At 31.2% G+C, this 16,511-nt stretch overlaps 1 protein-coding gene across 3 annotated transcripts; it reads left to right on the forward strand.

Annotated features, from left to right (window-relative positions):
* The first annotated feature begins 6,726 nt into the window (after positions 1 to 6,726).
* On the forward strand, positions 6,727 to 10,741 carry LOC129895185 (agamous-like MADS-box protein AGL11). 3 transcript variants are annotated; one of them, XM_055970862.1, is made up of 8 exons: positions 6,727 to 6,980; positions 7,103 to 7,181; positions 7,322 to 7,383; positions 8,966 to 9,065; positions 9,198 to 9,239; positions 9,851 to 9,892; positions 10,311 to 10,379; positions 10,515 to 10,729. In XM_055970862.1, exons 1-8 carry the CDS (start codon positions 6,799 to 6,801, stop codon positions 10,518 to 10,520), a joined length of 582 nt encoding a protein of 193 aa, XP_055826837.1. In that variant the 5' UTR covers positions 6,727 to 6,798; the 3' UTR covers positions 10,521 to 10,729. The 3 variants fall into 3 exon arrangements, with proteins under 3 accessions (XP_055826837.1, XP_055826838.1, XP_055826839.1); XM_055970863.1 differs by having other exon boundaries at positions 6,735 to 6,980; positions 10,311 to 10,362; positions 10,515 to 10,736; XM_055970864.1 differs by lacking the exon at positions 9,198 to 9,239 and having other exon boundaries at positions 6,735 to 6,980; positions 10,515 to 10,741.
* The last annotated feature ends 5,770 nt before the right edge of the window (positions 10,742 to 16,511 follow it).

Consider the following 16,511-nt stretch of genomic DNA (forward strand, 5'->3'; position numbering starts at 1 on the left):
TACATAAACATATTCCCAGAAATAATGATATCTTTAGAATAGAATCAATGTGGACATCTCATCCGACCTTTATAAATATTGTGCACGATTCATGAAAAAACCAAACAAATATTACCAACGCGATAGAAAACTTCATTAAGAACGTAAAAGAATGGAACACCAAAAAGTTTGAAAATATTTTTCATAAAAAAATATCTTGCTTGCAAGAATCGAAGGAATTCAAAAATCACCAAAATACTTGACCAGTTCTTTTCTCATCAACCTGTAAACAGAACTTGTTGAAGAATTAAATAAGATATTACAATTAGAGGGAGAATTTTTTAGACTAAAATCTAGAATCCAATGGCTTCAAGAAGGAGACGCCAATACAAAATTCTTCCACATTACTACGATGCAAAGAAGAAGGAAAAATAGATTTTTTAGTCTAAAAGATGATGTGGAAAATTGGTATTATGAACAAAACGACATAAAAGAGACAATTAACGCTTTCTACGACGACTTATATACCACTAGCCTAAAGAAGTCTTCAATTAATGAATATTATATGACCCAAGGTTCTAATATAGAGATCGAGGAGCATAACAGGCTGACATTGGAATCCAGCGAAAAGGAAATAAAAGATGCCATCAATTCCTTCAAACCTTTAAAAGCACCAGGGCCGGATGACCTACATCCATTCTTCTACCAAAAATATTGAAACGACACAAAGAAATGCCTAATCAATTTTTGCAAAGAGACTTTTAGGACAAGGAGAATGTTTGAGGATATGAATACAACTTACATATGCCTCATACCAAAATGCCAAAATGCGGAAACTATAAAACAATTTAGACCTATCGGTCTATGTAACACCGCTTATAAAGTCTTTACAAAAATTATTGTCAACAGAATTAAATCTTTCCTTTCAACACTTATACATCCAACTCAAGCCAGTTTCATAAAAGGAAGAAGAGCCTCTGATAATGCTATAACAATTCACGAGGTCCTAAATCACTTTAGAACTTTAAAAGGAAAAAAGGCAAATATGTTGATTAAAATAGACCTAGAGAAAGCGTTTGATAAAATAGAGTGTTCTTTTGTTCGATTCTCCCTAAAAGCACTAAATTTTTCCTCCGAACTAGTTGATATTATCTTGTCATGTATATCCACTTCAAATATATCCATTCTTGTTAATGGTTCAAAAACAGACTTCTTCAAATCATCTAGAGGAATAAGACAAGGCAATCCTCTTTCTCCTTACATCTTTATTATTTGTATGAAAATGCAATCTAGACGCATCTATCAAGAAGTAGACTGTCGTAGATGAGATTCCATAAATATTTCCAAAAAGTTACCCTTAATTTCTCACCTCTTCTTTGCCGACGACTTTATCTTACTTGCAAATGCCAATGAAAAAAATTCTAACTCTATATTAGATGTGCTAAACAACGTTTGTGCAATCTCTGGACAATCAATAAATTTTAGCAAATTCAAAATAACTTTCTCCAAAAACACTCCGACGGATGTTAGAAAAGAAATCAACAATTGCTTAGGTATGAAACACTCTAATGACTTTGGATAATACTTGGAATTTCCAATGGTCAATTCAAGACTATCAAAACATAATTTTCAGTTCATTATCGATAGATTGAACACTAGGCTAAAGGGGTAGAAGTCCAAGTTTCTCACAATTGCGGGAAGAACCACCCTAATAAAATCAACCCTTGCAGCTATCCCAAATCATATCATGCAGCTTTATCATCTACCCAAAGCATGTTATCAAAGATTGACTCAATTCAAAGAAATTTCTTGTGGGGAAGTACGGAAGAAAAAAAAATGTCACCTAGTAGACTGGAATATTGTTACCAAGCCAAAAAAGGAGGGAATTGGGTTATATAAGGCATTATCCTGGAGATTTAAAAAAGATCAGAACTCACTTTGGGGACAACTTTTGCAAAACAAGTATGAAAACAAAAAAGGAATAATCAAATGACTACAAGCCACCTAAGAGGATCCCATATATGTAAAAATATTATTAGAGGCTCGAAACTCTGTAACGAGGGCATTAAGTGGGAAATTGGGAATGAAAAACAAATAAACACATGGCAAGACAATTGGATAAATCAAGAAAAACCTCTAAGAAATATGATTTATTGCCCTCTAATGAAGCATGATATGATTTAACTATAGCCGGCATCCTTAATAATGGTTACATCAAAACTAAATCTCGATCCTTTGAGCTCCCAATAGAAATTAATAAACAAATTCATAGCACATACATCAAGCAAATTAGTAAAGGAGAGGATAGCTATAAATGGAATATTGTAGGACACAATGTCTTCTCGACAAAGGCGGCCTACGATCTAATCTCAAAAGAAAACAATTATAAATTCAAGAGGAGGATTTTACCTCGCTTTGGAAGATCAACACTTTAAATAAGACAAAATATTCTTGTGGTTAGTTTGCCTTAAGTGAATTCCCACAACTCACATGTTACATAGAAGAAAAATCCTTCACAGTGATATCTTCAACATTTGTCGGAATGAAAAAGAAGACATAGAGCATATGTTCTTTAGATGCGCTCATTCAAGAATATTATGGGATCAAGTGAATCAAAGTCACAACTATCCTCACTACACGGATAACCTGAAAACCATAAAATTATGGTTGAAAGAACAAATTAAGTCAAAAAAATGGCTAAATGACTTCTTAAATTGGCATGATTTTATACCGTTTCTCCTAAGGCAAATATGGAAAAACCGAAATGGCATCATAATTCAAAAAAGTACAAAATCTCTCCTGATTAGAGAAGTTTACAAGAAAGCAATTGAATACAAGTTTATGATCAGTAAAAATGCCCCAAATAGAATAAAAAGTACCATCTACATCAAATAGGAACCTCCAGATAAGAACGTCTTTAAGCTCAATATAGACGGAGTTTGCAAATGTATTCCGGGCAAGGGAGGAATTGAAGGTGTATTTAGAGATCATAATAAGAAATGGGTCTTGGGCTTCAATATGAGAATACATTATGCCTCTAATATCTATATGGAAGCATTAGCTCTGCTTCACGGCTTAAAAATTGCTATGCACAATAAATTGACACCCTTAGTAATCGAAACAGATTGATATGAAATTATCAGAATGTTATCTAACAAAGATTGTTCCTATCAAAATTTAATTGATGATTGCAGGTACCTATTGCATGAAGCGGGAAGTGCACCTATCAAGCATATATATAGAGAAGCTAATGAAGTAGCGGACCAATTAGCAAAAAAAGAATGTGAGCTTGATACTTTTGGAAGCTTAATGTTGTACCACAATCCCCCCCATTTTTGTTATTTCTGTTTTTGAAAGGAATGGAATAGGCACTATATTGTCTAGGCTAATCTCCTTATGTAATAACTCTTAAGTTTGATTATTAATAAATAAAGTACTTTATTACCAAAAAAAAACAAAAAAACCAGGTCAGTGCCCCTTTTCCCCTAAGGAAAAAAGGGAAACAATGATTCAGAGATTGAGTTTTAATTTGCAACAAACCCAATTAGTGGAAAAGGTTATTGTTTGAAGATTGAATATAAAGTATAGAATAGAGATCGATGCATATGTAGGAAGTGGTTTATTTGAGATATAATGTCTTTCATTAGGTGTGGAATGAAATGAAAATATTTTTCCAAAAAATAAGTGACGTTTTTATTTATTTATTTATTTTTGGTGCGTAACTTAATAATGTTATTCTAAAAGTATTTGTATATAATATAAATAAATACCATGAGAGGCGAGGAGCACATGTGATATACTTTAGTATTCTACTACCAACTAAATATCTACGTAATATGAACACACACAAAGACTTCTATGGAAAACCTTCTTGATTAAAGGAGTAAAAACTACTGACTTATAGTGTGAAATTTTCAACAACCTTCACTAAACTTCAAGGAGATTTTATATTACAATTCAATAATCAAAAAGACGAACTCTAGTACCTTAAGCACAATAATTTATTTCAACTGATTGACTCAACAAAAACTAATAACTCTAGTCTTATACTCACCAAACCTTCAACACACAACCTAACTCTTGCTTTAATCAAAACAAAACTTCACTACACACTTACAGACTCCATCACAACCTAACAAATGACAATGAATAGTGAATCAGAGGGTTCACTTTTGTCCATCATCAAAACTATATGCGTAATTATCAAAACAACATGCATATATATATTTCCAAAAATACTATATTTACTGGATTGCTAAATATCAAATCAAAGATAAAAGTGAAAAGTATTCATCACGTAACACAGCACTAATTATATTAATGGACTTGAATGGGCATATTCAATCTCTTTTTCACTATAATAAAGCTCCATGGTCCTTGAACATCAACATTTTCCTAGGACACTATGAAAATGGAATGTCAGTAGTACTCAAATAGTGGTGAATAATTGCTATTTTGTGCGTTTTTGGTCCACTATTGATGAACAATAATTCTTTGAACATGGCTCAGCAATGCGAGATCTGAATTTAGTCAGGACTCCAATGCAGATACCAGTCACTGAGTGAAAAACCAAAAAAAAAATAAAGGTTCAAGCATCATTTAAACGTCAATCGACCAAGAAGAACTACTATCTCCTCAATATTCTAATCTATCTCCCACTATATATAGAGCATTGAGAAACATTCGTTTATCGGGCGTGTTTGATACAAAGAAAAATAATTTTTCAAAAAATAAATTAATATATTATTTCTCTCTTATTTTTAAAAATTTGATAAATAAAATGAAAATATTATTTTAAAAATATAAAAATTTGATAAATAAAATGAAAATATTATTTTAAAAATATTTATTTTTAAGTGTCATAAACATATTCTCCGCAGGATTGGGATGTTGGAGACAAACGACTAAACCATGCCCAATTGCTCATCTAGTGGTTGGTTAAGATCATGGATTTATTAATTATCACATGAAATTTTCCTACAAGTTCATTATGATCCGAAAAATTAGATACTTTCCTTAAAACAAAATTAACCAAAAAACCTAATTCATTTAATAACTACCAAAACTAACCACTAAAGTACTTCAATGAAGCCATTATATTGTTTCATGAACTCTTTTTTAAGATAATGTTGGAGATCAGGCTGTTTTTATACCCCTAAATTGGGACATTAGACTTTTGTGATATACTATCAATCACTTCCACATGACACGTGTCGATTACGTGTCGATTTGATCAAAATACTTAGGTGTCGATTTCTTATATTTTTAAAATGTCCCCCACTTCCCCATCATTCCAGTTTATATATAGTGATTTATAGTTAAAGATTTTTCTGAAAAAAGTCAAAATATAAAAAAATGTAGACAGAAAAAATTGAAGGAATTCAATATATAGAATATTTCAACTTATCTACAACTAGTTTTATGGTAAAAGGTGTCGATTGACTCCCATCCCCTAGTTTATGTGAAATATATAAACTTTTAATTTATAAATATTTAATTAAATATTTTTAAACTTAATGAGAAACTTTTTGAAACATTGAAATCTTCTTTGAACTCAATGCACGAATAAATAGAATATCAGTAAATAACAGCTTTCTAACCATTATCACATATTAAAGCTTCCTTACCAACTCAGTACTCTGTTTAAATTATGTCATTTCATTTAATTATGTGTATTCGTTAATTAAAAAATTGAGTTAATTAAATAAAATATGTTATTTTTTTAATTATGCGCATTCACGTCAATAAGCCATGCTAGATTTTACTAGTATTTGAAGTGATGCATATGATTAAAAAAGATGACACATTTATGTGATTGAATTTAACTATTTAATTGACGAATAAAAAGAACTGTAAAGCTTTTACAAAATTTGAATCGAAATTGGCTTATCAAATAAAATACATTATTAAAAATTGAAATGTCCAATAGTATAAGCATAATTGAGTTCGAATAGCTAAATAAAATAAAACCTAAACGTCTAACTATGAATTAAGCCAATATACCAAAGCCACAAAAGTACTTTGTTTGCGAAAAAAAGAACACTTAAAGTTTGTCGTGTCTATTCACGAATTTTATTCCGACCAAAAACATCATGTCGTCTTTAATTATTTAAGAATTCAAAGATGCTTAATTAGTGAATTCTGCATCAACTATCCATCAAACAATAAAACCAAGATCAAACATAATATTAGGACACGGAAGTATTTCAATTTTTTTGCATTTGTTGATTATTCAATATAATAATGAGCATTTTAGTTAGTACCAATAAATATTGTGAAATAGTACATCCTTTTTCTCGTCGTATCACGATAAACTAGCTTTAATTTTAAAAAAAATTTAAAACATTGCGTCAAAACATGAAGGTTTGAGTTCTCTTCAAGGCACAATATTGAAAATGTTGTTTAAATTATTCTTAAATTCAACAACAAATTGCAAAATTATGGTAATCGATCTTCTCTTTAAAAAAAAAGATTTTCGAATAGCGCCCTTACGATCTAAACCTTTTGAAATGCCATAGTAAACCTAGTAATTTTACTCAAAATAATAATCATGATTCGACCTAGGAGATTATAAGGTCACATTAAACCATGTGGTTTATAAGTAAAAGTTGAGTAGTACTACATAATTAAGATATTACGTCAAGATTGGCTAGGATGAGGTCATGAAATTGATTTAATTCGAGGGTCGAATAATTAATTACATGTGTATATATATTATGGTGTGTGATTAGATTTCTTCTTACAACAAGGTTAAAAAAAGGAAGAGGAAAAAAGAAAAATACTCCAAAAAGTCTATTAAATTATCTGTAATTTGAAGAAATGGGGAGAGGGAAAGTGGAATTGAAGAGAATAGAGAATCAAACAAACAGGCAAGTCACCTTCTCCAAGAGAAGAAGTGGTTTATTTAAAAAAGCTTATGAACTCTCCATTCTATGTGATGCTGAAGTTGCTCTTCTTCTTTTCTCTCCTTCCGGAAAAGGTTACCAATTCGCTAGCCATGAGTAAGTCGTACTATTTTTAAGGACGAGTTTTGTAAGTTCAACTATCTTTAGTAATCATGGTACTGAAATATTATATTCATTTGTGACATAACGCTTTATTTATTATTAATGGATCGATACAGCATCGAAAGGACCATTTTAAGGTACAAGAATGAAGTTGGATTGTCCAAAAATAGCGACCAAGGCCTCAGAGCTATGGAGGTAATTAATTACTTTCCTCTTAAAATTAATTAATTTCTGGTAATTAAGAACCAGAGTATCTTTTTTTTTCCTAACTAAATATGTAGTTTGCTTAATTCTGAGGAGTATTAATTAATTAATTAATTCTTCTCATGGATTAGGTTTGGAGAACTAGGATTGATGACATGACAAGAACAATACATGAACTTGAAGCCAGAGATAAGTCTGTAATTAAGATCTCTAATTAATTGTTGTATATTACTCTTGCTTAAAAATCTTTTGAATGGAGTGACGAAACGAATTTAGAACACGCTCTCAGCATTTTACTAAATATATTATCACTAAAGGCTTTATCGACTATGAATGCTATGATATCAACTAAATTGCCGCCAAAAGAAAAAAACTATTGCTACTAAGGGTGTGTTTGGTATAAAGGAAAATGTTTTCCTAGAAAATGTTTTCTTGAAAAACAAGTTGGTTTCTAACTTATTTTCTCATGTTTGATTAGTGAATGACAAATATTTTCCGGAGAATATTTTCTATTGTTTAATTAGTTAATGAAAATATTTTTGGCTAGAGAGTAAAAAATATTTTTAGAAAAATAGTTTCCGACATGAAAATCAACTCTAGTAATTGACTCGGGATCCGATCCCGACCTTTGATTTGGAACCCAACTCGACTTTCAACCCAAGATTTGACTTTCAAATTTAGATTTGATCCCGACTTTTGAATCGAAATACGACACACCCGACTCCAGACCAAGCTTTCAAATAATTTGATTTTTTAAAAAAATAAATTTTTAATTTTTTTTGGGAGATGGGATGGGGGAGGGGTTGGTACGGGGTTGGGTTAGGGGTGGGGTGAAAAAATGAAATATTCAAAATTTAAAATATTTTTCAAAAATTTAAATTTTGTGTGTGTGGGGGGGGGGGGGAGTCTATTATTGTGTTTCGGAATTAGGGAAAACAAAGCTTCAACAAGTAGAAGCTTCCTGACAGAGCTACAAACAAAGAGGTTGGGATGGTGGGGTAGGTGGAGCATGGGTCGGGGAAGAAGGTGGGGTAAAAAAAATGAAATTTTCAAAATTTAAAATATTTTTCAAAAATAATTTTGAAATTTTTTTGTGCGGCAGGGGGTGGGGGATGGTATGGGAGAGGAGTAGGGGTGGGTGGGGTAAAAAAATAAAAATTTTAAATTTTGAAATATTTTTTTAAAAAAGTTAAGTTTTAAAAAAATTTCGGGGGTAGGATGGTCGGGTAGGGATGGGTAAAAAAAATAAAAATTTCAAAATGTGAAATATTTTTCAAAAACAAACTTTGAATATTTTGTTAAAAAAAGAAATTTTAATTTTTTTTGGGGGGGGAGGGAGGTCGTGGTGGGGATGGGTAAGAAGAAAACATTGTAATTTGAAGTTGGAGGAGAGTTTTGAAAAATATTTTTCTTATATTTTGGAAGGAAGTCATTTTCCTCAAATTTGAGAAAAATAAGGTGATTTGAAAAACATTTTCCAAAATATTTAATCCAGCCAAATATAAGAAAATTGGAAAACTTTCCTTCATACCAAACACACTCTAAATTTCTTTTTTGTTGTAGTATATTGTATACTGGTCTGAACCATTTCCTCATCTAGCTAGTTTGCAATATATGTACAAAGTGTATATATATATATAGTTTGTGTATACTTTATAATAAATATACTTATACGCTGATAACATATATATTAGGTATATTTCAGCTATGTTGGTAAACTAGTTCGCTGAACGGTATATATTTGTAACTTTCCCTTGTATATATATTTTGGACAGGCATTTGGCTGGAGAAGAGTTATCAAGTCTTGGCATGAAAGAATTGAAGCAGTTGGAGCGTCAGCTCAGAGTTGGGGTTGAACGTATTCGATCTAAAAAGGTTAATTAATTTATATACAAGAAAAAACGTAATTATATACATATAGATTTTAATTGATTTCCACCAAATATTATATTTAATATATAATTAAGAGCTAAATCTAATTATAGTTTATTTACTTTCATGTAACAGAGACGTATCATTTCCGAACATATCCACTGGCTTAAGAGAAGGGTGAGACTCTAATTAATATGAGCAATATAAATTTAGAAGGGGAAAACAGTTTTTAAAATTCAAATTGACAAAAAAAAAATTAATTTGGAATTTCTTATGCAAATGATGTGGGTTAATTAATATTTTGTATTGGTTGATGCTTGATTATTAATAGTTTATCGGAGTTTTAATTTTCTATTAGGGTGTGTTTGCTATGAATATTTTTTGAAAAACAGTGTTATTTTTACTTATTTTCTAGTGCTTGGTAAGCAAATAAAAATTAAAAAATAATACACCAAGAACATTCATATGTAAGTTAATAAAATATTATGACGGTGGGATGGAATGGGGGGTGGAGGACTGAAGGGGGTTGAAGGGATATGGAGGTTGGAGACGATGGGTGCGTGAGGAGGAAATAATGAACTTGAAAGTTATTTATGAAGCTTCTTTTTTTTAAAAAAAAAAAATGTTTTCCTCATATCAAACACACCCTTAAAAAGCATACAACTAAATAGACCAATGCAAACTGTTAATGATTTAGAAAGTTAAGAGAAACATATAAATGTAATCTAAAAAAGAAAGTAATTAACTATATATTTGTATTAATAAGCTTCTGTATTCATCTTCTGCAGCATAAAATCCTTCATGAGGAGAACATCCATCTCCAAAAGCAAGTGAGTATTCTTACATAGGGACTATATATTGGCCATTTGACCACATAGATCATCACGTTAGCTTTGAAGTAACTGTATAATACTGACATTTTATAAACTTGAAGGAGAAGAGATGAGAATAGGCCTCACTCATTTCATTACGACATTTTCTATATTTTTTAATCTATTTTAAATTTGAAGTACCTAGTACTCTCAAATTTTAAAAAGAAACTAGCTCTTATTTGCCCAATAATATTTATCTAACGTATAGTAAAGTTGGAAAAAACAAAGTTACATCAAGTGCAAAGCTACATTGTCGAATACACGAAGGGTGATTAGTTGAACATCCATACTAAACCTAAATGTATGATACCTTTATAGTTGATTTTACTACAATTTGTGTATATATGTGTCTCCACTTATTTATTCCACAATGCAGGTAAGGTTGTGTGAAGCAGAAGGGAGCTCAAGGATTCTCAATTTAAATGCAAGTGAGTTACTTTCTGAGGTAAATTAATTTAATAAGTCAGAGAATATTTTTTGATCAATACTATGTATTATTTAGTCATGTTATATCAATTTGACTATTCTAACACTTTCCTTTTTTTCTTTTGTCTCCTTTTTTGCTTTCCTTATGGTGTAGGGATGACGAATATATAATTTATAGAAGCTTTAATTGCATGGTTGTGTAAAGAGTCTACCCTAAATGAATGTAACGTAGCATATATAGAAATAGCGTGTACGATATATTTTAATTTTTTTTTATGTTATGTGAATATACTTATTTATTTTCTAGAATTTTCATTTCAAGTCAATGTCGGGTAAAAAAAGAAAAAGAAAAAACAAATTGTATTGTATTAATATTTTAGTTTGAATTGGGAAATTGTTTCACACGTGATAGGAATATCTATTTTGATACAAGGAACTGGCAATAGAATAGAAATAGCCACTACGAATGAAGGAGTAATAACAAGTGGGGGGGGGGGGGGCTTTTGGTGGAGGAAAAGTAAAAAGAAAAGAGGAAGGGAAAAGTGAGAAGAATAGTGGATCTGGACATCCACTACACTATGTCCAACACTCCTTCTTGGATGTTCACGTGTAATGTGACTCATTAAAAACTTTATAAGAAAATAATATGTATAGTTATCCTGAACACCCATAGATGTTGTGACTCATTAAAACCTTACTAGAAAAAATCAGTGGGAAAAAGCCTAATGAAAGAAAAAGAGTACAGACATCTGCTAATACGCCTTGACTGCTGCCTCATTAAAAACCTTACCAGGAAAACTCAGTGGAACAAAATCTTGGTTAAGGAAAAAAGAGTACAACGTGCATTTTACTCCCCCTAATAAAAACTTCATTTGATATTTTTGAGACGATGCATTCCAATCTTATATCTTAGTTTCTCAAAAGTTGATGTTGGTAATGCCTTTGTGAATAAATCTACAAGATTATCACTCGAACGAACTTGTTGTATATCAATATCACCATTCTTCTGGAGATCATGTGTGAAAAATAATTTTGGTGAAATATGTTTCGTTCTGTCTCCTTTTATGAAGCCACCTTTCAATTGAGCTATGCACGCAACATTGTCTTCGAATATAACTGTGGGTACTTTGACATCATTTTTCAGGCCGCATCTTTCTTTGATGAACTGTATTATTGATCTCAACCAAACACATTCTCTACTTGCTTCATGAATTGCTATTATTTCAGCATGATTTGAAGAAATAACAACAATAGATTATTTTGTAGATCGCCATGATATAACAGTTCCTCCGTATGTAAATAGATAGCTTTTGTGAGATCGAGTTTTATGTGAGTCTGATAAATAACCTGCATTTGCATAACCAATAAGGTCTGCACAACCTTTGTTAGTATAAAACAAACCCATATCAATGGTACCCTTTAGGTATCGCAAAATATATTTGATACCGTTCCAATGTCTTCGCGTTGGGGATGAACTATATCTTGCCAACAAATTAAAAGAAAATGTTATATCAAGATTGGTTGAGTTAGTAAGATACATAAGTGCACCAATAGCACTGAGATATGATACTTCAGGACCAAGAAGTTCTTCATTCTCTTCTGGAGATCGAAATAAATCTTTATCCACTTCTAGTGATCGAACAACCATTGAAGTACTTAATAGATGTACTTTGTCCAAGTAAAATCGTTTTAAGATTTTCTCAGTGTAGGCAAATTTATGGACAAAGACCCCGTTTGCTAAATATTCAATTTGTAGAGTCAGACAAAGTTTTGTCTTTCCAAGATCTTTCATCTCAAATTCTTTCTTTAGATATTCAATCGCCTTTTGGACCTCTTCAGGGGTTTCAATGAGATTTATGTCATTAACATAAACGACAAGTATAACAAACTCTGATTCCGTTTTCTTAGTAAAAATATATGGACAAATGACATCATTTACATAACCTTCATTTATCAAGTACTCACTAAGGCGATTATACCATATACGCCATAATTATTTTAGACCATATAATGATCTTTGCAATATGATTGAGTACATCTCTGGAGACTTAGTACTTGCTTCAGGCAATTTTAATCATTCTGGAATTTTCATATAAATTTCACTATCAAGTAAACCATAAAGGTAAGCTGTAACTACATTCATTAGATATATTTCAAAATTTTTATGTACACTTAAACAAATGAGATATCTCATCACCGGTAGAACTTATTGAAAGTTCTTCATTCACTTGAGTTTCTGGTTCACTGATTTCTATAGGAATATCAGAATTACTCAAATCTTGACCTTCTTTAGGAGGTTCTTTTGTAGTATCATCTTTATTATTTCTCACGTTTCTCTTTCTAGGATTTTTATCCTTTGAACCTAATGGTCTACCACGTTACAGACGTGTTTGGGATTCAGAAGCTATGATACTAGTAGATGGTCCTTTTGAGACATCAATCCGGACAGACACATTCACTGCAGGGATATGTGACTTAGTTATCCGTTTCAAATCAGTAAATGCATCTGACATTTGATTTACTATTTTCTATAAGTAGATGATCTTCTGGACCTCCTGCTCTCATGTGCGGATACGTGGATCAAAATAAGATAATGATGAAACTTTTCACGCAATTTCTCTTTTCGGTTTCTTTTTCTCTCCCCCTAATTGTGGAAAAGTTATTTTATCAAACCGACAATCTGCAAATCATTCAGTAAATAAATCTCCTGTCAAGGGTTCAAGGTAGCGAATTATGAAGGGTGAGTCAAATCCAACATATATGCCTAACCTTCGTTGAGGATCCATCTTTGTACGTTGTGGTGGTGCTACAGGCACGTATACCACACAACCAAAAATTCGTTGATAGGTTATATTTAGCTCATGACCAAATACTAATTGTGACAAAAATTATTTATTATAATTTATCGGTCCGAGATGTACATGTGCTGCTGAATGTAAGATAGCATGACCCCAAACTAGCCTTAATTGGATAATCTGAGATTCGCGCCCTTAATCTTATTATTTGTACTAACAATTTCGCAAACGCCAAGTTGCGAGATGAAAAAAGGCACACATGAGACCATCTTGATGATGCATCTATTAGGACTATAAAATATCTAAACAATCCACTAGGTGGATGAATAGGTCCACATATATTTCCATGTATACGCTTTAAAAAAATAGGAGATTCAATGCCAACCTTCAGGGTTGATGGTGTGGCAATTAGTTTGCCTTGATAACAAGGAACACATGAAAATTCATCATTCGTAAGAATCTTCAGGTTATTTAACGGATGTCCAGTTGAATTTTCAAGAATTCGTCTCATCATTATTGATACATGATGACCTATTCGATCTTGCCATAGAACAATGGTATTTAGATCAGTAAACTTCTGATTTACGATCAAATGTGCTTTAACTGTACTAATTTCTACATAATATAGGCCAGACGACAAAGTTGATAATTTTTCTAAAATATATTTCTGGCCTGAGACACTCTTGGTTATATCAAGGTGTTCAATATTCATTTCATTTAGTGTCTCAACATGATATTCATTTCTACTGATATCTTTAAAACTTAACAAGTTTTTTGGTGATTTAAAAGAGAATAATGCATCTTCTATAACAATCTTTGTCCCATTAGGCAGAAATATAGTAGCTCTTCCGGAGCCTTCAATTATTTTTGAATTACCAGAAATTGTAGTAACATTTGCTTTTGATCTAAGCAAGTTAGAAAAATATTTTTCATCTTTAAAAATGACATGAGTTATTCCACTATCAATTAAACAAATATCCTCGTGATTGATTATTGATCCAAATAAAATTTGAGAATATCCATATTTTTTTAAAAAGAAATAAAGTAAACATTATAATTAAAACATGACTCATTATATAAATTTTATTTATTTACATGAATTAGACAAAAATACAAACATATTATTTAGTACAGACAAATAAAAAGGAAATTATTTAAATCTTATTAGGCTTATCAATATTAATATTTTCTTCTGAAAAATTAAAGAAATCAGCTACATCTAGATGCATAGGCTCAATATTATCTTAAGAGATAAAATTTGTCTCTAGATTATTTTCTGTCCTCTTCAAGGATGCCTAATATAGCTGAACCATACGTTTTGATGACCGGCAGGTCCATGACCAGTGCCCCATACCTCCACACCGATGACATATACTTTCTAAATTTTTCTTTGGTATAACTTCTTGCTTTTCACTCTTCTTTTTGTATTGCTGATCATTTCTCGGTGCTAGACGAGCATCATGATTATAATTTCTTCTTTGACCACGACCACGATTAGGACCATTACCTGATTCACTTCAGATAGTGGCAAAGAACCAACGGGCTGACTATCATGATTTTTCATTAACAGTTCGTTATGACGTTCAGCAATAAGAAGGTGAGAAAGTAATTCAAAATATTTTTTAAATCCCTTTTCGCGAAATTACTGCAGGAGCATATTCGGCGGTGGAAATATGAAGTATATTTTTTAAAATTTGTCTTGCTCAGTGAATTCTTCTCTGCATAAATTTAACTGTGCTATAATTTTAAATAAGACAAAATTATATTCAGTTATATTTTTAAAATTCATTAATCTCAAATTGAGCCAATCATGACGTGTCTGTGGAAGGATAACCAACTTCAAGTGGTCACATCTTTCTTTTAGATTCTTTCACAGTTTAAGGGGGTCTTTTAATGTGAGGTACTGTAATTTTAACACCCCATCAAAAATGATGGCGGAGAAATATCATGGCTTTGGCATGGTTTTGACTAGATGTCATATTGTCATCTTTGATGGTGTCTGCCAAACCCATCGATTTTAGGTGTATTTCGGCATCTAGTGCCCATGATAAGTAGTCTTTTCCAGATATATCAAGAGCAACAAATTTAGGTTTAGAGATATTAGACATTTTAAGAAAATAAAAATTTTACCCTTTTGTTACCTTTTTAAAATAGCTCAAAGTGATGGAAGTTCGTGCTGATAACGTGTTATAAAATAAACTAATTTAGCAAATTAATAACAAGAAGAGATAGTAAGAGAAAGAGAGCAAGGAGAGAGTTATTGCAGTATATGTAATTGTATAACTGCACAATATTAAAAATGGTAAGAAAATGACGGAAAGAAAAGCGATGCGCTGCGTCGATGGTAAAAAGTGAAGGACAAAGGGACACCGTCCATCGCTTATATTTTTTATTTTTTATTTTAAAAAGCGACGGACAGTGACTTTATGTCCGTCGCTTTTTTGGCGGATTTTTGCGCTAATTTTTTTTTAATTAATAATTAATTATTTAATATAAATGGCGACGCCGTCCGTCGCTTCCGATAAAAATAATTATTTTTAATTTAAAATAAGCGATGTAGTCATTCACTTATTTTTTAATTTTAATTTATAATATTTCTTTATAAAATTTTATTTTATTATTTATAATTTTTTAATTTTTTTTAAAAAATAGCAAAGGATGGTGTCACTTAGTCCGTCTCTGTTTTGGTCAAAAAAATTTAAATGGATCGACGGACTTTGCGACGCTGTCCGTCGCCGCCTACTAAATAGCTTCTCCTATTTTTTTTATTTTGTATACTGTCTTAACTCTCTCTCTCTCTTCGATCCCCTCCCCAAACCCCGACGCCCACCCCCACCGTAGCTCGCCGGCGTCTCCGTCGTCGTCATTCCTCCCTCTCTCTTCTCTTTTTCTCTCCTTGTTAAACTTAGTTAGGGATTTAGTTTTTTGTAAATTGAAAAAAAATTGAATTGTTAGTTAGTTTATTTCATTTATGTTGTTGAATATATGTTGTTAACATAGTTAACTTGTAACATTGATTGTGAATTAGTGAACAAAAAGTTATAGTTTTGATTTTAGGGTTTTACTTTGAATTGGGGTATTATGAATTATTTGTGAGATGGGTATTTTTGAGTTGAAATTGAAGTGTTTTTGAAGTTATAAAGTTATTAACATTGTTAGTTTGTATATTTAATTGTGAATTAGTGAATGAATTTTTTTGGGTTTTAGTTGAATTAGGTTTTTTGAATTAGATTATAAATTTGGGTATTTTTTAGTTTGAATTGAAGTGTTGTTGAAGTTAAAAGTAAGATTTAAGAAGTAATTATAGAAGTTAATTAGAAGTTAGAAACTTAGAACTTATTTAGAGCTTCTAATTA

The sequence above is a fragment of the Solanum dulcamara genome, chromosome 7, assembly GCF_947179165.1.
Source record: "Solanum dulcamara chromosome 7, daSolDulc1.2, whole genome shotgun sequence".
In the NCBI taxonomy this organism is placed as follows: domain Eukaryota; kingdom Viridiplantae; phylum Streptophyta; class Magnoliopsida; order Solanales; family Solanaceae; genus Solanum; species Solanum dulcamara.